Genomic DNA, 27941 nt, shown 5'->3' on the forward strand with positions numbered 1-27941 from the left:
TTAACTCGTGATTAACACAAAAAAATTGTGATTAATCACAGTTTTAATCGCACTGTTAAACAATAGAATACCAATTGAAGTGTATTAAATATTTGGGTTGTTTTTCTGCATTCTCAAATATTTGATTTTAATTTACAACAGAATACAAAGTGTATAGTGCTCACTTTATTTTTTTATTACAAATATTTGCACTGTAAAAATGATAAAAGAAATAGTATTTTTCAATTCACCTCATACAAGTACTGTAGTGCAAACTCTATCGTGAAAGTGCAATTTACAAATGTAGATTTTGTTACATAACTGCATTCAAAAACAAAATGATGTAAAACTTCAGACCCAAGAAATCCACTCAGTCCTACTTCTTGTTCAGACAATCACTAAAACAAACAAGTTTGTTTACATTTACGGGAAATAATACTGCCAGCTTCTTATTTACAATGTCACCTGAATATGAGAACAGGTATTCGCATGGCATTGTTAGGTATTTACATGCCAGGTCTCCTAAACATCCATATGCCCCTTCATGCTTTGGCCACCGTTCCGGAGGACACTGAAAACAAGAAGCAGACAGCATTATCTCCTGAAAAGGTAATTAAACTTGTTTGTCTGTGTGACTGACTGAACAAGAAGTAAGACTGAGTGGACTTTTAGGCTCTAAAGTTTTACATTATTTTCACTTGAGTGCATTAAATGTTTATTATAGAAACTGTATGGCCTAATATACAATGGAAAGAGACTAAAAGAAACAACACTTTCATTCAGGGCTTTATATACAATAGGCCTGAGGTTTAACTCTGTAGAAAGTTTTTCTAGATTACCAAAATACCGTTTTGTGTGTCCAAATCTGAGAGAGATATTTCACAATGGTAGCAAATTGTAGTGAGATGTCTCCCCATCTGTCACAATTTGTTACCCCTACATCAGAGGATTGGGAAAGATGAGAGATAGTAAATTGTGACAGATGGATCCCCACCCATCACCACTTACTATCCCTGGACTAGATAATGGGAAAGGGAGAGGCTGCAAGTTCTGACAGGCCAGTAAAAGAACACCTAGATGTCAGTAACTGCTACCACTAGCAAACTGTGCCAATAGCAGTTTGTAACTACGCTGGGCAGGGATCCCCTCACCGTGCAGACAGTGGCAGGACCCAGCCCCATCCCAGACCTTGGAGACCCCTCACATGACCATGGGAACAGCCACAGTGCAATGCTATGGATGTGGCCAGGGAAGCACTAGTGGGGGGCTCAGGAGGAGCCCCCACCTCCCAAAGGAAAAGGGTGCATCTGGGGGAGCAGCAGAGCCTAGTAGTCAGTGCCCTCTACCACATCTAAGCAAACCAAACACAGGAACAGCATAACAATGTGCAGTACTAGCCACGCTGGCTACTACTGAAGATAGTGTAAGGAGTTGCAGTGTTAAGGGGAAGGTGAGGGATGTGCGGCTGTGACATGGTGGTCTGGTGCTGTATGGAGTTACCTTAATGACAAGTTAAGCAGAAGAGACTTGCTGAGCCAGTAAGTGAAGTGCACATGCCACCCTGGACATTTAAAGCCATACTGACCAATGTTTTCAAATTACTGTAATTTTCCCAATATTCCCAAATGCAAACCTCACCCCCTCCAGTCCCATAACATCCCCACTGCCCTCCAATACCTCCACTGCCATCCACAGTTGTTAACTTTCACATGGTAAATAAGCACCCCGACTTTCACAATAAACCAAAAATCAAGCTAATTTCATTTCAAAACAAGGTCAAAACAGGCCAATCCCTAAGAACCCCAACACTCTATGTGACTAGATCCCCCCGGCGTGCCGTCTGGGACTGTGGTGAGCCCTCTGTCCACCCCTGATTCTCTTCCCCCGCCTCTTGCCCCTGCTTGCCACGAGCCAATCAAAAAAAGAAGCAACAAGCCAAACAAGCCACAAGCCAAAAACAAGCCAACAAGCAATTTACAAGCCAATTAAGCCAAAAACAAGCCCAATTTCTGTAGGGTTTTTTTTTTTTTTTTTGCAGGTTTAGCATGTCTTCTGCCATCTCTTTCCCCCACTAATACCCAGTTCAGTCTCCCTGCCCACCCTCCACACCTTGTACTCCACAGAACACTTATCAAGGAGAGCAGAGGTTAGGCCCCACACAGCAGGGCTATGATAAGCTTCCATTTGTGGAAATAGGGCTGCAACACCACCTGGGGAAGCAGAGACAAGACATTTGCTCTCAGCAGGCGGTTTGCAGAACAGAACCATGCAGGCCCACCATCTCCCTTATGCGCCAAGTCTGAGGAGAGGAACGGGCACATTATCCCCCCTGCAATACTCTCCCACTGCACCCATAGGTTGGGGGAGAAAGGAGCATGAACTCACTGCCTGCTCCACAAACCCTCCCTGCTGCAGAGTCCTGGGGTAAAAGGGGCTGTTCCTTGCTCCCTGCTGCAGCCACAGCCTGTGGAAAATGGGGCATGGCTGGTATGTCAAGGTCATCACCCACTCACACCCCCTGCCTCCATCTCATGCTAGCAAGACTCTGTGTTATCTCAGCTCTGCACTTCTAATCTACCCCCATCCTGCCATTAGCTGCTGAGCCTTTGGCTGACCCCGCCTCTCCCACACTCCATTGGCAGAACCAAAGCAGAGGGCAACTATCACCACCTCAAATCTTGGGCATCAACAGCCACACATGTGCATCAGTCTGTCTCAGACTATGTCTACAATGTGGGGAAAAAAACCCACAGCAGCAAGTTTAAGAGCCCAGGTAAACTGAATCAGGCTCGTGTCACAAGGCTAAAAGGCACAGACATTCCGCCACTCAGACCCACATTCCCCGTCCCACCCATTGTGACTCCGCTATACAGACTACAAACTCCTCAGGCAGATCCTGGTTGTGCAGTGTCTAAGACAATGGGGCCCTAATCTCGGCAGAGCGCTCTCAAACATAACCCAAGGCCTACACCTTGGTTAAGAACATTACAAACCCAAAGTTTATATTTGATCTGCCCCTTAAAGTACACGATGTAAAGAGAGAACATGGCTGTAATGACCAGAGCATTTTACATACCGATAGTCAAGTCACCCTATTTGCATCAAGTAACAAAGATGAACAGCAATAGGAAGCACAGGTCATTGGTAACATGCCAACAATGTAGCAAGAGGAGGTTTGGAGCCAGATAGCATTGAAATGCCTTGTTTGATGAGCTGACTGTGAATTTCATTAAATGTTCTTTCTGTTCACTCTGTTTTTCAGTGATAATACCTGTAATAAAGAGATTAATGTCCCATGTTTAGTATCCCACTGACCATCTCTCCCCACTGCAGTTTTATAATCCTGTAGCCAGTTTTCAACACACATGAATGCGCAGCCTGAACCAAGTCAGCCTGAATTAATTCTGGGAAAGTTTGATATGATGTTTTATTGAAATGCTTCACTAAAGTTCAGATTTATGGCAACCCCTTCAGCCACTAATTCTGTAACTTTATCAAAAACAAAAAAATGTTTGCCTGGAAAGAACAGGAATAATCTAAAAGCACTGATTTATGCGAATGTTTACAGCTTGGCTAAACATGGCAAAAAGGGGACATGATTAGAGCCCTTCAAATCCATGGATATTCGGAAACCATTTTTGGGAACCGCGGCTCAGATGCGGCTATAAATTGCATATCCGCATAGGGTTCTAGATATAACTTTCTATGAGTATTTGAAGGGTGAAACACCAATCAGAAAGTGCAGGAATATTTTGTGGCACAAGGGACATAACTATAAGAATGGGATAAAATGGAGACATTAAATATGTGAACTGAATAGCAAGAAAGATCTGCGTTGAAGTCTATAATTTTAGAAGAGTCAATGGAAATCATGGGTTTCAGAGTAACAGCCGTGTTAGTCTGTATTCGCAAAAAGAAAAGGAGTACTTGTGGCACCTTAGAGACTAACCAATTTATTTGAGCATGAGCTTTCGTGAGCTACAGCTCACTTCATCAGATGCATGCAGTTTCCACGGCATGCATCTGATGAAGTGAGCTGTAGCTCACGAAAGCTCATGCTCAAATAAATTGGTTAGTCTCTAAGGTACCACAAGTACTCCTTTTCTTAATGGAAATCATGTAAGCCATGCTTTAATATGCAGCAAAAAGTTAAAACGCAAAGTGAACCAGGGAGTTTTTGTAGTATCTAGCTGGCCACATTTCACGTAAGATGGGAAAATTCTATAATATGCTGGAGTGGATGCTACTGAAAAAGGCCATGGCAAGTACAACTGGTGACATTAAGAGATAACATTGGTTTAAAAACAGGAGAAAAATGAGCTTTTGGATCTCTATTTCTTTAATAGAGAGTTGTCTTCTTGAATGGAACTTGTGGTTGACTAAGACATGACGATGTTGTAGGATCATGACAAACGTGAAAATCATTAAGTTCACTAGTTTCAGAGGGAACAGGAAGTACTGCAGAGAAATTCTGTGATAGATAATCTATTTCAGGACAAACTGATAAGTGGAAATCTTATCCAATTCAATAAATACAAATAAGTTTCTAACTTCTTAATTCAAGGCCCATACAGCATAAGCAAAGGTCCTTTGCTCACTATAATTAAATATTCTTTTGCTTTGTACAAGTTGAAAACATCTTAAATTGGACAAATTGTTGGATACAGACATATTCCAGAATTCCAATATCATCTTTTTCCCCTTTCAATTAGTGACCCAGGAATAAATTCTGATGAAGCCTCAATTAACTGACCATTATTCAGCTACATAAATCAGCAAGTGCACTGCCTAATACATCAATTTTAGGTAACACTAAAAACAGTATATTATTGTATTATGGTGAAAATCTTTATGGCATTAAAGGAGATTTCTATATTAACTCTCTCTCACTAATGCATCCATTTCAAGTAACAGGCATTGCAAAAAAAGTCTGACTCCTGCAATCAAGACATCAATTGGGTTCATCCAGTTATTACAATAAATACCAAACGAATAAAGATTGCCAAATGATGTTATACCTGGTTAACACTTGTTTTGCCTGGCAAGCTCCACGCTGTGAAATTCATAATCAAACATTCTTTACGTGGGAAGACTGACTATAAAACAAATAAATATGGCATTTGTAAAGTCCTCATTTGCATCTCTTTCACAAGACCACAAAGTGCTTTCATTAAATGACCCACAGAAGAAAAATAGTTGGGTTTGTGTCTTACTTTTTTGAGATATATAAAGAAGGTATGAAGAAATACCAGGAATGTAAATTTGTTTTCTGGTTTTACTGTACAATTCAGATTTCTTGGATGTGGACTATAAACTCTCTCAGCCCTCAGCTGAGGGGCAGCACTGTTACATCTTTAACAACTGCATTTTTCCCAAACTGTTTATGCAGCCAGTTAAAAAAAATCAGTGTAAAAAAGTTTTAAACAGTCGATATAAAAAAATAATTTCCTGGTATTAGCAGGCTTTCCTTATATATTTCAGTCTTCTCTGTGTGTCATAAAGAAGCAAAACAGACAATGCAAACCCAAATTTCTTTGCAGGTCATCTTTAAAGTTACTTACAAGAATTAAGTGATCACAATTTTTACAACTGTTTGCAAATGGCTATATAAGGCAGCGTCTACACTACAGGGACTATAGTGGCGTAACTACAGCACCATAGTTTTGCCGGTATAACCCCATAACATAGATGTAACCTACGACAGAAGAGTTTTCTCCATTGCTGTAAGAACACCATCTCCCCGAACGAAGTAAGTAGGTTGATGGAAGCATTCTTCCAGCGATCTAGCTACATCTACACCAGGGATCAGGTCAGGATGGCTATGGTGCTCAGGAGTGTGGATTTTTCACACTGCTGAGCACCATAACTACATTGACCTAAATTTAAGTACAGACCACACCTGAGTATTGTTAACGGCATTCCAAACTGCAGATCTGATGGAATGGCAGTACTATAAACAGTATGTTTGGATTAGTTCACTAAGTCTTCATCTGAAATGACAACATTGTAAAGAAAAATAAATTACAAAGGAACGAAAAGTTGAATGTCCCCTGTTCTACAGGTGGGACTAAGTGGACCGGCAGTCCCATTATCAATTCTCACCCCTGTTCTGTCATCTATGGCCATAAGCAGAAATGCCAGTGGCAGAAGACAAGGCAGTTTTCGAAACCTGATTAAAAAATTAAGAGGAGAATCCATAAAAACAGAAGTTAGGTTTGCGAAGTTTTGAGTCAGATAAGGATAAGATATTCAGCATCACTGGCTTTGCCTCTGGCTCTTATGTAACTAAAGTATTAGGAGGGTCCTTACTATTGTTTAACTATGTTTTAGCTATGCCTTGTTGGGACTATTAAAGCAGTATCTTTACGGTCATTCCAGTCTAGAATATTATTTAACAGTCATTTAAATGCCTTAATAAAATCTCCATGATCACCACAATCTACTTGAAATGACCTATAAGAGCCTGCAAATCATGTCAATTCTTCAGTAGAAATGCACAGAAGCAGGAAATTAAAAAAAAAACCCACAAGCTACCTGAAACATATACTATTGATCTTTTCACTGTGGCAGAGTATGCTATGTAAACCAAAATACACAAACTATGCAAGTTACTCTGGCTTACACAGCCAACATTTTATAGAATATTTTCTAAAACATGATCTAAATCAGCAAAGTCTAGGTACTGTTTTAAACTGCTATTTCTAATACGTAGCCAAATCTTTTGTCTCTCTTAAAAGTTCCTTCCCGTTACTTTTGTTTTCCAGTCTGCTTGGGAACTGTCCACAGATGAAGAGCCCAAAGTGTCAAGCGGCATCCATTATCCATGTGGACTTATGACTTGTATACTAGCTACCATTTTCTGGAGCAGTGTCTGTTAGCAGTTTTACAGAATTATAATGCTCTCCTAATCCATATGCATGTCTCATATACCTAAAATCAAAACAAAAAAGCCATTTAAAAAAATTAATATTTAACTAAAATTAAAACATACATAATACACATGTATACACATACCTACTTTCTACTCTCAAATAGTTTAAAGACATTCAATTAAAGTTAAAGACAGCATGGAAAAATGTATTATCCTGGAAACCATGGAAGTTTGACTGCATGTTTTCATGAGGAAGGAGTGTTTCTTTAGTTTTGCTAATAATGATAAAACCTACACATCATTAATGGAGCTTTTATATAAAATAATACGTTAAATCCATTTATAATTGTGACTAAAATAGCTTTTCTTGAATAACTGAAGGCTGCTAATGAATCAGTCAACTGACAGAAAAGTGACAGACGTCTAAGTTCCCTCTAAGCTGTGTAGCTGCACAGCTGCCTATTAAGCCTTGCACAGGGGCTCAGGGCTGCAGTGGGGAGATGCGCCCCTCCCCACCGGCCCAAACATGGACTTGCAGTAGCGGGGAGAGGCACCCTTCCCCGCCGGCCCCAGTACGGACTTGCCGTGGCCGGGGGAGAGGTGTACCTCTCCGCCAGCCCCAGCATCGACCTGCCCTGGACTTGCTGCAGCCAGGGGAGAGGAGCCCCTCCCTCGGCCCCAAGCTGCTGTGGCGAGAGAGGGCTGGTGGGAGCCTGCACCCCGAGGCAGCCTGCACCCCAAACCTGTCATCCCCGGCCCTACCCCAGAACCCACACCTCCCGCATCCCAACCCTCTGCCCAGCCCTGAGCCCCCTCCCACATCCCAACCCTCTCCTCTCCAGCCCCAATCCAGAGCCCTCCCCCCCACACCCCAGCCCTGAGCCCCCTCCCACACCTCAAACTCCTTGGCCCCACCCCCATCACATGAATTTTGTTATGTGCACCAATATGAAGGTGATGTGTCACACATCACCTACATATTGGTGCACATAACATTCATTCTGCACATGGATGTAAAAAATTAGAGGGAACACTGACAATAAGCTTCTTTAGTTTCCTAACCTGATTTATTGATGGCTATTTTGCATTTTCAAGCCAACTCATTCTGTAACATTCTCTAGTCAGACAAGCTAGATGAAGTTTTGCAATCACTTACTATCAGTCCTTAAATACTCTCCTGTGGGAAAAACAAGATTAAAAAATAGGAATAAAAATATCTACTTACACTAGTATTAATGGTTTGCTTGAATATTCTTCACCAACAATGATGGGAGGAGAATCCATTTGCACTACTTCAATTGGTTTTTGCAAAATATGTGATAGAGCCCTTAGCTTTAAGACAGGAAAACAATATACTGAGAAGTATAATTAAATACCATGAAAAACACTTAGTTCTAACACACATACCATTAGGTCAGTTTAAGCCTGAAATTTAGGGGTTTTTTTAGAAGTGAGATTTTACAAAAATCTTCCTGTGGTTAGTTTTTAAATTCCTACGAAAAGTTTCTATGAACCATCTCCTGCTTTGTTGATAAAAGCAATGCAGCACAGTGCTAGTTCTCAAGAACTTGAGAGAGCAACTAGTCTATTTTCAATGCTGAAGGGGAATGAAATGCAAAAACAGAGCAGAAGTGCTAAAAAGTTTTTTTATTTCAGTATTAATTATAAATCTCACTAACTACACTTTGCTGTACGATAGCTTGCTGTGCTGTGAAGTATGTTGACCCTGTTTAAACAAAGAAAATAAAACCAACTTTCTGTCTCTATTTTTTATTCTTTCCCTCCACGTTGTCAACCATCATATGTAGAACAGGTGTTTCTAAAGTTTTAAAGACTTAAGCTGCTGCGAGCAATACAAACACAGACAAAACTGGTAATGCTCTGAGAAAATATATGACCACAATGTAAAGTTTGTCAAGAGGTTAAAAAGGGGAATAATGATACTTACTTACTTTCTTTGTAAAATGCTTTGACATATACTGATAAAACACACTATATAAGAGTAGGTATTGTTATATTTCTTTACAACCATGCTTGATTAGGCCTCCAGAAATTTCTCTATTACAGAAAATCCCCTTCTTTGAACTGGAGAAGGGGCATTTCTAAGAATTTGCATCTAAAAATCCATTAGTTTTCAATCACTTCAGAGTTTCATCAACAAAAATAAACAGTACCATACTTACTTCCAGCTGACCACCCCATGCAGCTGTGTTGACTATATCATCACAGTACTTTTCAAACTCCCCTGCAGGAAAAAAATAAATGGAGTAAACCTCTCAGTAAATCTCTTTCCTGGATGTGGGTGGGTGAGGAAGATATTGATGGGATAAATTAAAAATAAATTTTGGCCTGGAAAAGTAGAACACAATGTAGGGGAATAAGAATATGTAACTGTGGGGAAAGAGAAAACAAATAGCAAACAGACACCTACGACAAAGGAAGAAGTATAGTATGATCTCTTGTTGACAAGAAAAGAGGGAAAAGGAGAGCAAAGACAGGAAAGATAATGTAATAAAAATACAGGAAACAGCAAGTTATATTTTAAGTACTTCTTGAATACATTTTATGGACAATATAATCTAATTAAATATTGTACCCAATAAGTGGTACATAATAGCTTTAAACTGCAGGAGTCATAGCTTTGGGACACAGCATGCAGTGGAAGTATCTTTCTATCTAATTAGTAGGCTTGGCTCTTGTGCAATATAGATGTCAGATAAATTTTTCAGGTCCTGTAACTAGCTGCAGTTCTACTATGTTTTTCTCCAGACTGACTTTTATTTTTCAGTAAACTGAAATATTTAGAATCCAGAGAACATTCCCTTCTATGCATGTCTCCAGAAGACAGTTTTAAGGCAATCCCCAATCTTACTTGCAAGTAAGATCTGTGCTCTTATAAATTAAAAGAATAAAATTAGCTGACCTCTTCATAAAAAACACTAATAAATATGTTCTGGGTGAAGAATAAACTGAACAAAATTACACACTGCAAGACAAAAAGCATTTCTTGGAGAAATCACCCGTCTCAACAATGAAAGAAAATCAGTTTGGATTTCAAAAAGGCTATCACGGTTAAAGATTTAATGAGGCAAACTGAAGGTTTATCTATTTTGATACCCAGGAAATAAACCTACCAATAAAATCATAGAATCATAGACTTTAAGGTCAGAAGGGACCATTGTGATCGTCTAGTCCGACCTCCTGTACAACGCAAGCCACAGAATCTCACCCACCCTCTCCTGTAACAAACCTCTAACCTATGTCTGAGCTACTGAAGTCCTCAAATCATGGTTTAAAGACTTCGAGATGCAGAGAATCCTCCAACAAGTGACCCGTGCCCCACGCTGCAGAGGAAGGCGAAAAACCCCCCAGGGCCTCTGCCAATCTGCCCTGGAGGAAAATTCTTTCCCAACCCCAAATATGGTGATCAGCTAAACCCTGAGCATGTGGGCAAGACTCACCAGCCAGACACCCAGGAAAGAATTCTCTGTAGTAACTCAGATCCCACCCCATCTAACATCCCATCCATCACAGGCCATTGGGCATATCTACCACTAATAGTTGAAGATCAATTAATTGCCAAATTAGGCTATCCCATCATATCATCCCTTCCATAAACTTATCAAGTTTAGTCTTGAAGCCAGATAGGTCTTTTGCCCTCACTGCTTCCCTTGGAAGGCTGTTCCAGAACTTCACTCCTCTGATAGTTAGAAACCTTTGTCTAATTTCAAGTCTAAACTTCCTGATGGCCAGTTTATATCCATTTGTTCTTGTCTCCACACTGGTACTGAGCTTAAATAATTCTTCTCCCTCCATGGTATTTGTCCCTCGGATATATTTATAGAGAGCAATCATATCTCCCCTCAGCCTTCTTTTGGTTAGGCTAAACAAGCCAAGCTCTTTGAGTCTCCTTTCATAAGACAGGTTTTCCATTCCTCGGATCATCCTAGTAGCCCTTCTCTGTACCTGTTCCAGTTTGAATTCATCTTTCTTAAACATGGGAGACCAGAACTGCACACAATATTCCAGATGAGGTCTCACCAGTGCCTTGTATAATGGTACTAACACCTCCTTATCTCTACTGGAAATACCTCGCCTGATGCATCCCAAGACTGCATTAGCTTTTTTCACGGCCATATCACATTGGCGGCTCAGTCATCCTGTGATCAACCAATACTCCAAGGTCCTTCTCCTCCTCTGTTACTTCCAAATGATGCGTCCCCAGTTTATAACAAAAATTCTTGTTATTAATCCCTAAATGCATGACCTTGCACTTTTCACTATTAAATTTCATCATATTACTATTACCCCAGTTTAGAAGGTCATCCAGATCTTCCTGTATGATATCCTGGTCCTTCTCTGTATTGGCAATACCTCCCAGCTTTGTGTCATCCACAAACTTTATTGGCACATTCCCGCTTTTTGTGCCAAGGTCAGTAATAAAAAGATTAAATAAGATTGGTCCCGAAACCAGTCCCTGAAGAACTCCACTAGTAACCTCCTTCCAGCCTGACAGTTCACCTTTTAATGTGACCCATTGTAATTTCCCCTTTAACCAGTTTCTTTTCCACCTTTCAATTTTCATATTGATCCCCATCTTTTCTAATTTAGCTAATAATTCCCCACGTGGAACTGTATTAAATGCCTTACTGAAATAGAGGTAAATTAGATCCACTGCGTTTCCTTTGTCTAAAAAATCTGTTACCTTCTCAAAGAAGGATATCAGGTTGGTTTGACATGATCTACCTTTTGTAAAACCATGTTGTATTTTGTCCCAATTACCATTGACTTCAAAATAGAAAGGTAATTTAAATTTAAGAAAGGAAGTTTAGCCTAAGACAAGACAAGATAGAGCCGGCCAGAAGTGCTACTGTGCTGCTAACAACACTGCAGCAGTACCTGTAACACTGTCTCTCTCTCAGGGAGCTAATATGAAGAGGCAGGGAATATGAGGATGCTAGCATCACAAGAGGTGAACATGAAGACTAGCTAATTTTCACAATACTGTTCTAATACTCAGCTCTACGGTACATGTGGTAACTATGTGAATAACACTTGACTCTGGACTCTCTAACGGCCATGTTAATAGGAACAGCAAAACATACCACACTTTCCTTTATCATGGTTCCACGGAAGCTTAAGCTTTAATTGAAAAAATTTTTGTAGAGTGATTTTTTGGGCTATTGAAACATGCTTAAAGGCTCCCTTCTGCTAAATGCCTATTCTTGATACAGGATATGAACAGTACCACTGAGCATCTTTAAAGAAAGAGCTATTTTGCTTTTGAGGCATAGATGGACTTGAAAGCCATTGTCCAACTAAATCTTCTTCATTATTTCATGCCAAGGTCAATTTACAATGTACGTCTCCCAGACAGCTTAATCAAAGGCATATTTTTTTCCAAAACAAAATTCAACAGAGAGAATAGTAACATTGATCCCTGCAGGATTTCAACTGTAAACAAGATTATCCTTATGTTAGAGGTCCTATCTACATTACAATTTCAGCTCACTCATGGAACACGATTACCGCACCATTGTTACCTGGTCAAGGTGTAACAGAGTTCCATTTTATATCATAGATGAGGTTAACTGTGTTACATAACCAGGCTGAAGTTACCTTTCCTACATGTAGACAAACATCTTCAAGACATTTGCTTAGTTACAGAGGACATTACGATCCTGTCTACACTACCAAACAGAAGTATGACATACAGATCAGTGGACACCCATGCTGTAACTGGTCACAAGTCAGCTATAACTAATACTGATAAGCTCCAGAACTACTGGTAACATTTGTAAAAAGACACTTTTTAAGAACCATTTATTAAACTATAATTCTTACCTCGGCTATACATGTCTCCCGTGTTGGGATTTGTTAGAAACGGCAGGAAATCATCAACATGACTTTGCATATACTCTGCAGTTTGACTTCTCAGAGTTGCAACAGTCCAGGAGTTTTGCTGATTCTTGAGCTGGTCTTCAATAGCTCGGTACATGCAGTGGCCATCTGATGGAATCTGTTTCATCTCTAACTGCCTTGTTGCCAATATCTGGGTAAGCCTTTGACTTTCAAGATGTCTGGCTCCTGTTAAATTTTCTATCTCAGCTTCAGCTATCCTTTCTTCTCTTTCCTTCTCCAATGCAGCTTTCTTTTCCTTGGATGGAAAACACAATAAAGAATGCTACAAGAGGATGTTCATTTCAAATGAAAGTTATATGAAAAATAATGTTCAAGCTTACAAGAGGTCCCAAGTGTCTGTGCAACTGTTGGTTTGCTGCTCAGATCTATGAAATTCAGAATTTTGTTGCTCAGATTTAGGTCTGTGTGTTCATTACCACTGTGCCACCGAAGGAAGGTCAGAATCTTTCCAGTTAATAAATATACTGAAATTCACCCTTTAGGAAATAATAACCTTTGTATAGTATATTAGCAAATTAGACTAACATTTTCCAAGTTGGTGCCTAAAGTTAAGTGTCTAAATCCAAAAACAGCTAATCTCTTGTTTATATAGGTGCCTAACTTTAGGCATACATTTGAAAACTATGGCCTATGAGTTTATCTTGAAGCCATGCTATACTGAAGCATCATATGGATATGAGTCAACAGTGTGCCATTGTTGCCAAGAAGGCCAATGGCATTTTGGGATGTATAAGTAGGGGCATTGCCAGCAGATCGAGGGATGTGATCATTCACCTCTCTTGGACATTGGGTGAGGCCTCATCTGGAGTACTGTGTCCAGTTTTGGGCCCCACACTACAAGAAGGATGTGGAAAAACTGGAAAACTTCCAGCGGAGGGCAACAAAAATGATTAGGGGACTGGAACACATGACTTATGAGGAGAGGCTGAGGGAACTGGGATTGTTTAGTCTGCAGAAGAGAAGAATGAGGGGGGATTTGATAGCTGCTTTCAACTACCTGAAAGGGGGTTCCAAAGAGGATGGATCTAGACTGTTCTCAATGGTAGCAGATGACAGAACGAGGAGTAATGGTCTCAAGTTGCAGTGGGGGAGGTTTAGGTTGGATATTAGGGAAAACTTTTTCACTAGGAGGGTGGTGAAACGCTAGAGTGTGTTACCTAGGGAGGTGGCGGAATCTCCTTCCTTAGAAGTTTTTAAGGTCAGGCTTGACAAAGCCCTGGCTGGGATGATTTAGTTGGGGATCGGTCCTGCTTTGAGCAGGGGGTTGGACTAGATGACCTCCTGAGGTCCCTTCCAACCCTGATATTCTATGATTCTACGATCAGTTCATGAAGCCAAATTGCAGGAACATAAGAATTTTGTAGAGCAAATACTGTGAGACACATTGCCTGTTTCACTTTGTTTCACTAGAGGACTTATTTTTGTGTGTGGTATTTCCAAGATTTTCATTTTACCATCTGATCTCAAGTTAAGTGGGCTCAGAAGTTAGTACTTTGATGGAAGACCTTCAGAAGAACTGCAGAAAGAAGCACTGGCAATTCAGTAGATAGCACTCTCCTAAGTCATTCATCTTTTGGAAGAGTTATAAAATGGGAGCTCTGAATACCTGTAGTCCTTAAAAATCTCAAAATATCTTTTGTGTGAAAAGAAAGATGGATAAACTTCAGTGTCCTGGCCAATTCCAGCTGAGATAATATACTGGCTACCCAAGTGTTGCCTCTGCATATTCATTCTTGTGGGGTACTTCCTTTTCTCAGAACTACTGAGCTTTAAGAACCATGCAGGTAACCTACCAATTAGAGTTGGCTAAAACTCAGGAATTCTGGTTTGTGGGAAATTTTGATATTTAGTTTCATTCCAAATCAGAATGAAACAAAATTTTTCGAAGTTTCCCACAAATCAGAAATTCTGAAAAATTTCATTTCGGAAACATCAAAATGTGGTGTTTCTGAAATAGAGTCTGTTCACTGGGACTCTGGCAAGTTGAAACTGACAAGAATTGTTCATTTCAGTCAGCAGCTGCCAACTGGCTCCCATGACCCCACTGAGGAGTCATCAGCTGGATTTCCCAGGACTTCCAGGCTCCCTACTGCAGAACCAGAAGCTGAGAAGCCCAGAGAGTCCTGGCTCAAGTAGAAGCTCTCAGGGCTTCCTTGTTCTCTGCAACAGACCAGAGTACAGATTGGCTAGAGCCAGGGCTTCCAGGCTTCTAGCTCCATGGTAGTAAGACTGGGAGCCCTGATGGTCCTCAGGGTTTCCAGACTCCTGGCTCCAACATAGGGACCCTGGAAGCTTTGGCATGGCATAGCTGCCCTGGAACCACTGCCCCTGGATGTGCTGGGGTCCCTGACAGAGATGCCCTTAAATCACAAACCCTAGAATACTGGGGTCCCCGAGCAGCCTGCCAGGAAACCAACTTGTGGTTCAATTAAAGTTTGCCAAATCCAAGATGGGTTTCTTGAATTAGCATTTTCTGATGGGAATTTTCTGACAAAAGTTTCAAGCAGCTCTACCACCAAAGCTGTGTTAGACTTGGTAGAGCCCATTGGGAAGATGCCTGCATTTCTTTAGAGATTTAAGTAAACTTAATGGAACTAGCAGATGTTGAGCCTAGACATAAGTTAGTAAATGTATACTCTGGTGTGAAAACGCCAGCACTTCTTCGCAGAAAATATTGAAACTGGTGTCATACCCGCCTTTTCTGTGCTTTTGATATTCGAGGTTGCTGTATCTGTTGCTCTCTTTCCTCAAGCTGAAAACTTGCAATACTATCAGCCAGAGAATCTAGCTAGAGGGAAACAAAATTTTAAACATTTTAGTTAATATGAGTGAGAATGGAGAATTACAACAGATCCTTGGAAATGTCTCTTAAATACGTTTCAGTCAATACCAGGTTACACTTTTAAATATTGAACAGTATTATCAACGTTTAAAATATTTTAAGAGAAACCATTTTAGCTTACTTTTATTTGTAGGAAGGCAGCCAATACTTTATTCTATTATCTATTAACTTACCATATTTACTCCTTGACCTAGACACCCTCCCCCCCAACCTTTTATTCTTTACTATCAGGAATGTTAAGCCAATCCACTTAAGAACACTTTGATTGAGAACCATATAGCATAATGTGTAGTGAAAATTACACTAAAGACAACCTCCAACAGTAGACTCAGTCTTAAGGCATAAATGGAGCCTTTACCTGATCACCTGAACTGCAAACCTTAAAATCCAATATCATAAAACTTTAGAATTTGAGACAGTTAGTCAACATAATTAAATCTGCCAAATGTCACAAAAAGATAAGGTTACAAGTTATGCATCCAACTTTCCTGAATGTTAACCATGCGATCCAACAGTCTCTTAAGACACTTTTAAATAAAATCTCATCATTAGGACATATTAGGCCAGATGGAACTGTAATGTTTTTGCCACACTTTGCAAGGTCCTCTGAACTGAGCTAATTCCCTGTATATATTAAAAGGTGCGGGCTTTACCTTCTCTCTACAGCCCTAGCTCATTTACTGCACAATTGCTAAATTTTTCAGTATTGTATGCAGTGTTGTGGTAGCCATGCTGGTCCCAGGATATTAGAGAGACAAGGTGAGTGAGGTATTATTGGACCAATAACCGGCAGGGGAGACAGCAGGCTGACTGACCTATCCTTAGGTAGTGCGGGAGGAGGACACCCTTCCCCCCACATCAGCCTCCAACTCAGACATGACAAACTCGCAAAAAAAACGCAAAAATTGGGCTTGTTTTTGGCTAATTGGCTTGCGAGTTGCTTGTTGGCTATTTTTGGCTTGTAGCTTGTTGCTTTTTTTTTTTTTTTGGATCGGCTCTTGGCAAGCAGGGGCAAGGGGGACAAGCAGGGGGGGAAAGAGTCAGGAGGGCACAGTGGGCCCACCACAGTCCCAGACTGCATGCCAGGGGAATCTAGTCACATAGAGAGTTGGGGTTCTTAGGGATTGGCCTGCTTTGGCCTTGTTTTGAAATGGAATTAGCTTGATTTTTGCTTATTGTGAAAGTCGGGGGGTTTATTTACCATGTGAAAGCTGGCAACTGTGCATCCCGCTCTGCTCGGCACAGCAGTCTCTCCTGAAGCAGCCCACTCTGGCTGCCTATGGTTCTGCGATTCCCTCCAAATTCTCCCACAGCCTCCTCACTTACTGCGAGCAGCATCCTGAGCAGCTCTGTGAGCTCTCAGTGCTGAGGAATGTCAAAGTAGCACAGCAGTCTCACACACACACACACACACTCCCTACAGCAGCAGTCTGCCTGCCCCTGTGTTCCTAGTGAAGGGCAGAACAGGAGCATTCCACATTAATGATTTGCTCTCTGTTCCCCAAAAGGAGCATGCTCATCTGTCAGATACTTCCAGGAGCTTTGAAAGGAAGGGAGGTGTGCATGCCTGCAGGGCAGCAGAGATCAAAACAGTGAGTCCAGAGGTCATGGCAGGCATTGTGGGATACTGGTGGAAGCCAGTTATGTTGACAAAACCAACAGCAGTGTCTACACTGATGTTTTTTCGCTTTAATTTTGCCACAAAAGCTTTATGCCTCTCATTAAGGTGGTTTTGTTTTGTCAGCAAAACAGCATAGTTTTGCCGCCAAAAATAGCTTTGTAGAGCATACACTACTCCTGTTTTGTCAGCAAAAGACAGCTTTTAATGATAAAACTTTGTCGTGTAGACAAGGCCTTCACATCCACTACTTTTATTTCCCTCTTCTGGCATTCAAAAAATGGGATAAGGCCTTCTGCAGGTTCTTATCCATGAGTGGATGGGGCAATTAACAAGACTTATCTTACAATGGCCCACTTAATTTTTGATAGTCCTTCTGGTTGCGGGTGATGATTCCCATGCCTGGGTTCACACTTCAGATCAGCGGCACTGCTATGGGTACCCGCATGGCCTCACAGCATGCCAACATTTTTATGGCTGACTTAGAACAACATTTCCTCAGCTCTCGTCCCCTAATGCCCCTACTCTACTTGCGCTATATTGATGACATCTTCATCATCTGGACCCATGGAAAAGAAGCCCTTGAGGAATTCCACCATGATTTCAACAATTTCCATCCCACCATCAACCTCAGCCTGGACCAGTCCACACAAGAGATCCATTTCCTGGACACTACAGTGCTAATAAACGATGGTCACATAAACACACCCTATACTGGAAACCTACTGACCGCTATTCCTACCTACATGCCTCCAGCTTTCACCCTGACCACACCACACGATCCATTGCCTACAGCCAAGCTCTGCGATACAACCGCACTTGCTCCAACCCCTCAGACAGAGACAAACACCTACAAGATCTCTATCAAGCATTCTTACAACTACAATACCCACCTGCAGAAGTGAAGAAACAGATTGATAGAGCCAGAAGAGTTCCCAGAAGTCACCTACTACAGGACAGGCCTAACAAAGAAAATAACAGAACGCCACTAGCCGTCACCTTCAGCCCCCAACTAAAACCCCTCCAACGCATTATCAAGGATCTACAACCTATCCTGAAGGACGACCCAACACTCTCACAAATCTTGGGAAACAGGCCAGTCCTTGCCTACAGACAGCCCCCCAAACTGAAGCGAATACTCACCAGCAACCTCATACCACACAACAGAACCACTAACCCAGGAACCTATCCTTGCAACAAAGCCCGTTGCCAACTGTGCCCACATATCTATTCAGGGGACACCATCACAGGGCCTAATAACATCAGCCACACTATCAGAGACTCGTTCACCTGCACATCTAACAACGTGATATATGCCATCATGTGCCAGCAATGCCCCTCTGCCATGTACACTGGGCAAACTGGACAGGCTCTACGTAAAAGAATAAATGGACACAAATCAGATGTCAAGAATTATAACATTCATAAACCAGTCGGAGAACACTTCAATCTCTCTGGTCACTTGATTTCTGATCTCAAAGTGACTATCCTTCAACAAAAAAACTTCGAAAACAGACTCCAATGAGAGACTGCTGAATTGGAATTAATTTGCAAATTGGATACAATTAACTTAGGCTTGAATAGAGACTGGGAATGGTTGATTCATTATAAAAAGTAACCTATTTCCCCTTGTTTATTCCTCCCCCCCACTGTTCCTCAGACGTTCTTGTTAAACCCTGGATTTGTGCTGGAAATGGCACCTTGATTATCATACACATTGTAAAGAGAGTGATCACTTTAGATAAGCTATTACCAGCAGGAGAGTGGGGTGGGGGGAGAGAAAACCTTTTGTAGTGATAAACATCCATTTTTTTCCTGGTCTGTGTGTATAAAAACCATCTTCTGTATTTTCCACAGTATGCATCCGATGAAGTGAGCTGTAGCTCACAAAAGCTTATGCTCAAATAAATTGGTTAGTCTCTAAGGTGCCATAAGTACTCCTTTTCTTTTTGCGAATACAGACTAACACGGCGGTTACTCTGAAACATTCAGAGCAAACATTTTCAAAGTCATAAAGCAAAACTTACATATTTCCTTATAGCATGGAATACGGTCATTACAAGTGAGATTAATGCACACAGTAACTTAGCATTTCATTGAATCTAAACACTAAATACATTCTTATAAGACTAATACTCGTTTTGAACAAAACCAACATACAGATGAGCTGCTTTGGTTTCCAGCTATGAGCTTGTCAGTTCTTAGCTAATGACACACAGCCTTGGTCAGAGCTGGCACTTGAATTACCAGCATCACAGCACCCACAGAGACTGTAAGCTCCTCAGTGCAGGACTTTGTTTTTCTACTTGATTAAAAAGTGTCACACAATTATGTACGGTTTCAGAGTAGCAGCCGTGTTAGTCTGTATTCGCAAAAAGAAAAGGAGGACTTGTGGCACCTTAGAGACTAACCAATTTATTAGAGCATAAGCTTTCGTGAGCTACAGCTCACTTCCTCAGATGCATATCGTGGAAACTGCAGCAGGCTTTATATATACACAGAGAATATGAAACAATACCTATTCCCACCCCACTGTCCTGCTGGTAATAGCTTATCTAAAGTGATTTCCAGCACAAATCCAGGTTTTCTCACCCTCCACCCCCCCACACAAATTCACTCTCCTGCTGGTGATAGCCCATCCAAAGTGACAACTCTTTACACAATGTGCATGACAATCAAGCTGGGCTATTTCCTGCATAAATCCAGGTTCTCACATCCCCCCCACCCCCATACACACACAAACTCACTCTCCTGCTGGTAATAGCTCATCCAAACTGACCACTCTTCAAGTTAAAATCCAAGTTAAACCAGAACATCTGGGGGGGGGGGGGTAGGAAAAAACAAGAGGAAACAGGCTACCTTGCATAATGACTTAGCCACTCCAAGTCTCTATTTAAGCCTAAATTAATAGTATCCAATTTGCAAATGAATTCCAATTCAGCAGTTTCTCGCTGGAGTCTGGATTTGAAGTTTTTTTGTTTTAAGATAGCGACCTTCATGTCTGTGATCGCGTGACCAGAGAGATTGAAGTGTTCTCCGACTGGTTTATGAATGTTACAATTCTTGACATCTGATTTGTGTCCATTTATTCTTTTACGTAGAGACTGTCCAGTTTGACCAATGTACATGGCAGAGGGGCATTGCTGGCACATGATGGCATATATCACATTGGTGGATGTGCAGGTGAACGAGCCTCTGATAGTGTGGCTGATGTTATTAGGCCCTGTGATGGTGTCCCCTGAATAGATATGTGGGCACAGTTGGCAACGGGCTTTGTTGCAAGGATAAGTTCCTGGGTTAGTGGTTCTGTTGTGTGGTATGTGGTTGTTGGTGAGTATTTGCTTCAGGTTGCGGGGCTGTCTGTAGGCAAGGACTGGCCTGTCTCCCAAGATTTGTGAGAGTGTTGGGTCATCCTTTAGGATAGGTTGTAGATCCTTAATAATGCGTTGGAGGGGTTTTAGTTGGGGGCTGAAGGTGACGGCTAGTGGCGTTCTGTTATTTTCTTTGTTAGGCCTGTCCTGTAGTAGGTAACTTCTGGGAACTCTTCTGGCTCTATCAATCTGTTTCTTTACTTCTGCAGGTGGGTATTGTAGTTGTAAGAAAGCTTGACAGAGATCTTGTAGGTGTTTGTCTCTGTCTGAGGGGTTGGAGCAAATGCGGTTGTATCGCAGATTATGTAATTATTTACAGAGCACAAAGGATTGTAATTGTAGAAAGATTGCCCTACAGGTCCACATTTTTCAAAAAAATATATAATTACTTTTGAAAAGAGCAGAAGTATACCACCAGGTTGTAAAGATTATGTGACTGCAAATGTAACTGTTTTAATAGCAGAAAGGAAGTCTTTAAATAGATACAAATAAAGGTCATAAAATGGAAAAATTGATAGGATTACTCCTGGGGGAATTCTGCACCACTGCGCATGCGCAGAATTCAAGTCCCACACAGATTTTTTTTTTTCTCCACAGAGAGGTCCTACCGTTACATCTTTCACCCACCAGGGACTGCTTTAGCGTCAAAACAGAGGGCAGCTGCTCCTGGGTGGGAGCAGCCTGGTACAGATAGGGCAGAGAAGAAGCTGTGTTCCTCACAGCACCCTGCCCATGGGGCCAGGTCAGGAGGCTTGGGATATTGGAGGGATTGACAGAGTGGGGCACATGGGGCTGCTGGGAGATCACAGACTGGGTTTCATAGGGCCAAGTGGGTAGGGACAGACTGGGTCGGGGGCTAAATGGGAGTGGGGGAGGGGGTGATGGGACAGATGAGGATGCGCAGGGGCAGATGTGTCCGTCGATCTGAATGAATGAGAGGGGCTAGGGGTCAGTGAGAGAGAGGCTCCCCCAAATCCCTAACAATCCCTCACACACACCCCAAATTTATCCCACCCATTCCCAACAACCCTCCAGGTTCACTCCTTCTTCCCAGGAATTACTTCCCTCTCCCTCAGCTCCTACACTACCTCTGACTCCCCTGAGCCTTTGCACTGCTTCTCAGGGGTGTAAGAAATACATGTCTGTATTGCAGTTTAAATGAATTATTACTCAAAGTTCAGTACTAATATGCCTAGTAAGAAATCTATTGGTCAAAAAACATTTCCTGAATCTTATTTGTCTGTTTTGTTACAGATGTACCTGCAGACAGATATTTTGAAATAAATTACCAAAATAATTGAAACAGACATGATTATTTTGTGTTATTTTGACAGATACAATATGAAGAATTTTGCAGAACTTGATTTTGCAAGCAATATTTTAATGTTTTTGGTACAGAACATATAGGACGGGGTCGGCAAACTTTTTGGCCCGAGGGCCACAGCTGGGTATGGAAATTGTATGGTGGTCCATAAATGCTCATGAAATTGGGGGTTGGGGTGTGGGCTCTGGCTGGGGGTGCGGGCTGTGGAATGGGGCCAGAAACAAGGAGTTCAGGGTGCGGGAGGGGACTCCGGGTTGGAGGTTGGGGTTGGGGGGAGGGGGAGCGAGAGCTCCGGCTGGGGGTGTGGGCTCTGGGGATGAGGAGTTGGGGGTGCAGGAAGGTACTCCCGGTTGGGACCGAGGGGTTTGCAGGGCTGGAGAGGTGCAGGCTTCTGGCGGCGCTTACCCCAAGCAGCTCCTGGAAGCAGGGGCATGTCCCCCATCTGGCTCTTATGCGGCGGCGGAGCCAGGTGGCTCTGCGTACTGCCCCGTGGCTCTGTGCGCTGCCCCATCCGCAGGCGTTACCCCTGCAGTTCCCACTGGCCATGGCTCCCGGCCAATTGGAGCTGCGGGCGTGGTGCTTGGGGCAGCGGCAGCGTGCGGAGCCCCCTGGCTGCCGCTATATGTAGGAGCCGGATGGAGGACATGCCGCTGCTTCCAGGAGCCGCGCAGAGCCACAGCATGCATGGAGTGGGGTAAGCCCTCAACCCTGCTCCCTGGCTGGAGAGTCAGAGCAGGGCAAGCCCTGGACCCTGCTCCCTGGTGGGATCTCAAGGGCCCGATTAAAATGTCTGAAGGGCTGGATGCAGCCCCCAGGCCGTAGTTTGCCCACCCCGATATAGGAAGTGCTCAGAGTTCAGGCACAAATTCTTGACAAGAATCACAATACAAGAACCACATCACTGAACCTCTCACAAAAGCAGCATCAATAAACTGACACACAACTAGATTAGGTATTTAGCATGAAGACATACTATGGGAGCTAAAAGTTAAATTTTTTTTTAAAAGCAAAGACAGACAAGAATGAGCTGCTAACACTCTTAATTGGACATATGATTTTGCTCTTAAAACTCTCTCAAAAATAATTTGTTGATATGGTTTTTTCTATAGCACTCATTACCCTCAGTATCTGAACACCACACAAGCTTTATTATCACCATAATCCTGATAGAGCGGCAGCGGGGGGCGCGACAACGACGACTGGGTTCAGACCTGAAATCTATTAATCTATGATTAAACCCTTTAATAGTTCTATCCTCAGTTATATATATATATACAGTTACACAATTTCAATGAAAGCTGATTGAAGTTCATATTCGCTCCCAAAACCTTACAGACAAGACTAAACATGACTAGTACCTTATTCTGCTCAGGTAAAGTTTCCTTTAGCTGCTTCAGTTCTTCCTTGTGCTTCTGTTCCATTTCTGCCTCCAGTTTGGCAACATCATCAATCAATTGTTTTCTTCTCTTTTTGTCATTCTTAGGAACAGCATTTTTCATACCTTGAATTTTTGCTGTAGGAACACCCAGTAGAATGATCAATGGTTTACCTCTAATAAATGAAATATGCTAAATTTATTGGTGCAACTGTGATTAAAATTGGGCTATATAAATAAGGTAATCAAGATCTGACATACTAGTATGTCATAACAGTTAGGTTATGAGACTGCCTAGCATGATTACTACATTTTAAAATAGCTATACATTCTGAAAGATACAATTATCAACCCCAGGGAAAGCAAGAAAATATTCCAGCCCCATCATTATTAAAGTATTTGCTACCTGTATGGAACTCAGCCATAGCCTTCTCAAAATTATATGGGGCTAAAATTTTCCATACTTTGCCTCAGCAAACTGTTTATTTTGAAAAGCTAGTGAAAAGTCTGTAGAAATTTGTTTGCATAACTCAAATGTCTGGAACCAAAAACTCTGAATTTGGATTGTTTTACAATCTCTATTGAAGAACATAAATATTCAAGACTTATGAAAGTTAGTTCAGTATTTTTAAAATAATGAACTATGGGTCCGATTCTGAAAATACGGACCATTCAACATCACACATCTGAGAAGCCCCATTGAATCCAATCAGAACTTAAAATATGTACATGTTTGCAGGATTGGGGGTCTACAGATGGGCTCAAATCAAAACCCTGCGTTCCATTACCCCCATACTTCAAGGATGCGCAAAATTAAAATTATGCAGATAGATTCAGAGCACTATAATGAGTGGGGCTGAGATTTTGAACAAATCTTGGAGTTTTGAAATCTAGATGTGAATCCTACTATCTGAGCCACTCTGTTATTAATATTTAAATGGAAATCAACTTAGAAAAATCACACATCTGTGATTTGTTTTAATATACCTATTATAACAATAAATTACTATAAATGAACAGTTTTGGTTTGTTTGGGGGTTTATTTAAGTATTGACTTTGGTCCTTTGACAGTACTTTGTGTATGGTCAGCTAGCTCGTTTCCTCTTTGGTTTGGGTGGTCTTTCACACAATATGATATGACTGTAAAAATCACTGGCAGATGTAGTACCCTATAACTCTTTTTAAATTGATTAGCTTTGCGGGAATAAGATTTTAAGATTGGCATGTTTGCAAGTGGACATTAGAACTTTTTTTGTAACTCCCTTTACCCTAGAATAGCGTAGAAGACCAGACATCCTCAGTTTCTCTTTTTTTTAAATTAAAAACAGAAATGAAGTGCATGGGTAGCAAGCAGGGAAATTGCCTGGGTCCTGATACTTGTGGGTTTCATTGTTCATAACTGCACCAGTAGTAGTTTTTGTACCTTTTATTCAAGTTAAGTGTTGTCCATAATGCAGTAAAAAAGCTACACAGAGATATAGACTGGGAGACAAATTCCTGGGCCCTAACCCTGCCTCTCAAAATGATTCACCAAGTGGGGAAATCACTTCACCACTCTGCTTCTCTTTCTTCGTCTGTAAAAAGAATTATTTCCTACTTCCCAGAAGGGTCTTGACGTTTAGTTAACACTCATGAACTGCTTTGAAGTGCGACGTACATGCTGCACTGCTACCAGCAGAGAAAGCTAGCTCTGGCAGCGGCACAGCCTAGGGTCCCAGCACAGACGTGGTGCCCCCCACCACTGTTTCCTTCTAAGCCGTGCACGTGTGCACACGCACACAGATCCTAAACCCCACAAACACGGCAAAACACCATGCGCACAGAAATTTGCACAGAACCATAACAATCTGCACAGAAGAAATTGTTTGCGCACATGGCCTGTCAAAAATTACAGGCAACACTGCCCGCCACCCTTCCCAGGCCAGACCAGGAGCTCTCATCTGCCCTGTGGATAAATTGGAGAGAGTCCAGCGAAGGGCAACAAAAATGATTAGGGGACTGGAACACATGAGTTATGAGGAGAGGCTGAGGGAGCTGGGATTGTTTAGCCTGCAGAAGAGAAGAATGAGGGGGGATTTGATAGCTGCTTTCAACTACCTGAAAGGGGGTTCCAAAGAGGATGGCTCTAGACTGTTCTCAATGGTAGCAGATGACAGAACGAGGAGTAATGGTCTCAAGTTGCAGTGGGGGAGGTTTAGATTGGATATTAGGAAAAACTTTTTCACTAAGAGGGTGGTGAAACACTGGAATGCGTTACCTAGGGAGGTGGTAGAATCTCCTTCCTTAGAGGTTTTTAAGGTCAGGCTTGACAAAGCCCTGGCTGGGATGATTTAACTGGGAATTGGTCCTGCTTTGAGCAGGGGGTTGGACTAGATGACCTCCTGAGGTCCCTTCCAACCCTGATATTCTATGATTCTATGATTCTCTCTGACTCCATGTCCGGCACACCCCCCCTCTTCCCCTCCACCCCCTTTCTACCGCCCCTGCCCCAACACCCCGCACACACCCCTCCGCGACTCCCGCAACCCCACGCCCTGCATTCACCCCTCCATCCCACCCGACCCCTGGGCCCTCCCTGTCCCCCCGCCCCGCACAGACAGACACCCCCGCCCCGCTGCGCCCCCACGCCCCGCACACGCGCCCCTGCCCTTGGGCCCTCCCTCTCCTCAAGCCCCGCGCCCGCCCGGACCCCACGGCCGCTCCTCGCCTTGCAGCTCCCGCTTCTCCCTGCGCTGATTCCTCACGAGCAGCTGGAAGTCGCCTGCCGCCGGCTCCTCCCCCCCGTGCCCCTCCATGACCCCGAGCTCGAGCCGGGCGGCGGCCCCGCACAGCGCCACACCGCGCCCCCAGGCCCCGGCACCGCACCCGACGTGAGAGGGAGACGGCCCCGCTCGCGCGCAGCCGGGAGCGCGCACGCAGCCCGCTCCTCCCGGGCCGCGCCTCTCAGGCGTTCGGAGGCTGCCCGTGGGACGCGCGCCGGGGAGAGCCAGGGGCAGGGATCGTTCCCAGGCGGTCCTAGCGCCGCCGAATGCCGGGGCTCAGTGCAGCGGGGGTTCCTTTGCCCCTAGGGGCGGCTCGATCGGGCTCCCGCCGCGCCGGGCGCCAGGCTGTGCCGCTTGGTCTGCCCGGGCGCGGAGCCTGGGGTCGGTCGCTCAGAGCGGGAGAGACCCGACCCGCCTCTGTTTGACAGGCCAGTGAGACTCGTTCGGGGTTTGTTGGGTCTGTCTCCCCCCCTCCGCCCCCTGGCCGCTGATATCGGGGGTGCGGGGGAGAAACGCATTATAATCAACGCCCCTAGCAAGTGCTGGGAAGTGTCAGAGCCACGATTTCCCCCCCCCCCCGAAATTTCTGTTTGCCAGCAAGGGCCGTTTTTCTCGGGGGGGAACCCTTCATTTTGTTTGTAACAGTTCAACCAGTTCTAGAACAGTGGTTCCCAGCCAGGGCTCTGGGGGGACCGCGATCATGTTTCAGGGGGTCCGCCCAAATGAACCAGAAATTAGGGCCACCATTAGACTCGTTGGGGCCCCAGGCAGAAAGCCCAAGGCTCATGGCCGGGGCCTGAAACAGAAGCCGGAGTAACAAGGCCCCAGGCAATTTCCCTGCTTGCTACCCCTGCCCTGGCTTTTAATCTACTGGCTATACAGAAGTTGTTGCGGCACAGGTGGGCCCTGAAGTTTTTATAGCATGTTGGGGGGCCTGGGGACTCCAAAAGGAAACAGTTAAGAAGAGAAGGTTACTCACCTTGCAGTAACTGAGGTTCTTCGAGATGTGTGTCCCTGTGGGTGCTCCACTCTCGGTGACGGTGCGTCCTGGCGCCATTGATCGGAGATCTTCCGTAGCAGTGCCTGGTCTGGACACATGCACTGAGTTGGCATCTCCCGTCTCGTTGGAATCTTCCTGAGCGCGTGCGTCCTGCACCCTCCTCAGTTCCTTCTCTACAGGGGAGAAATCGTACTAGTACTCCAAAGTAGAGGGGTGGAGGGCGGGGAGTGGAGCACCCACAGGGGGACACATCTCTAAGAACCTCAGTTATTGCAAGGTCAGTAACTTTCTCTTCTTCTTCGAGTGCTGTCCCTGTGGGTGCTCCACTGTAGGTGAATGTGAAGCAGTACCCACTATGGTTGGTGGGATTTTGGAGTTGTATGAGGGACAACGGTAGACAGTATGACCAACTATGGTGTCTGCTATGGTATCCCGTGTGATAGCACAATGTTTGGCAAATGTGTGGCAAATGTGTAGTTGTCCACGTGGCCACCTTGCATATGTCTGTAACAGGTCCGTTTTGGAGGAAGGCAATGGATGTTGACATTGCTCTAGTAAAATGAGTCCTAACACCCTCTGGTGGTTGAACATTCTGACTCTGATAGCAGGATCTGATGCAGACTGAGATCCACTTGGAGAGTCTTTGCTTAGAGATAGCATCACCCTTTGATCTCTCGGTTGTAGAAACAAATAGCCTAGGGGATTCACAAAATGGTTTAGTTCTGTCAAGATAGAATGCAAGAGCCTGTCCGACGTTGAAGGTATGTAATGCAGCTTCCTGTGGAGTCGTGTGAGGCTTGGGATGGAATACAGGTAAATGTATTGACTGGTTAAGGTGGAAGGTAGATGCCACCTTGGGGAGGAATTTGGAGCGGGT

General features: G+C 43.3%; 1 protein-coding gene across 3 annotated transcripts; it reads right to left on the minus strand.

Annotated features, from left to right (window-relative positions):
• Nucleotides 1–232: 232 nt before the first annotated feature.
• On the minus strand, nucleotides 233–26161 carry OTUD6B (OTU deubiquitinase 6B). Of its 3 annotated transcripts, XR_014710445.1 has the most exons (9): nucleotides 26010–26161; nucleotides 23286–23440; nucleotides 15465–15560; nucleotides 12695–13007; nucleotides 9034–9095; nucleotides 8076–8182; nucleotides 4998–6909; nucleotides 3056–3250; nucleotides 233–550 (listed from the first exon to the last, which is right to left on the minus strand). XR_014710445.1 is itself a non-coding variant. In XM_084620747.1 (7 exons), exons 1-7 carry the CDS (start codon nucleotides 26095–26097, stop codon nucleotides 6825–6827), a joined length of 906 nt encoding a protein of 301 aa, XP_084476873.1. In that variant the 5' UTR covers nucleotides 26098–26161; the 3' UTR covers nucleotides 4040–6824. The 3 variants fall into 3 exon arrangements, 1 of the variants encoding a protein (XP_084476873.1); XR_014710446.1 differs by lacking the exon at nucleotides 233–550 and having other exon boundaries at nucleotides 1994–3250; XM_084620747.1 differs by lacking the exons at nucleotides 233–550; nucleotides 3056–3250 and having other exon boundaries at nucleotides 4040–6909.
• Nucleotides 26162–27941: the final 1780 nt, after the last annotated feature.

Source organism: Lepidochelys olivacea, assembly GCF_965140295.1.
Source record: "Lepidochelys olivacea isolate rLepOli2 genome assembly, chromosome: 2".
In the NCBI taxonomy this organism is placed as follows: Eukaryota; Metazoa; Chordata; order Testudines; family Cheloniidae; genus Lepidochelys; species Lepidochelys olivacea.

Bases quoted from the DNA above. Each gene is read 5' to 3' on its own strand.
- OTUD6B (XM_084620747.1), bottom strand. From the start codon at position 26,097: ATGGAGGGGCACGGGGGGGAGGAGCCGGCGGCAGGCGACTTCCAGCTG. The intron at 9,096-12,694 runs GTAAGAATTATA...TTTTTCCTGCAG, and splicing joins GGGAGACATGTATAGCCGAG to GGGAGTTTGAAAAGTACTGT. The intron at 6,910-8,075 runs GTAAGTAGATAT...TTTTGATTTTAG, and splicing joins AGCAAACCATTAATACTAGT to GTATATGAGACATGCATATG.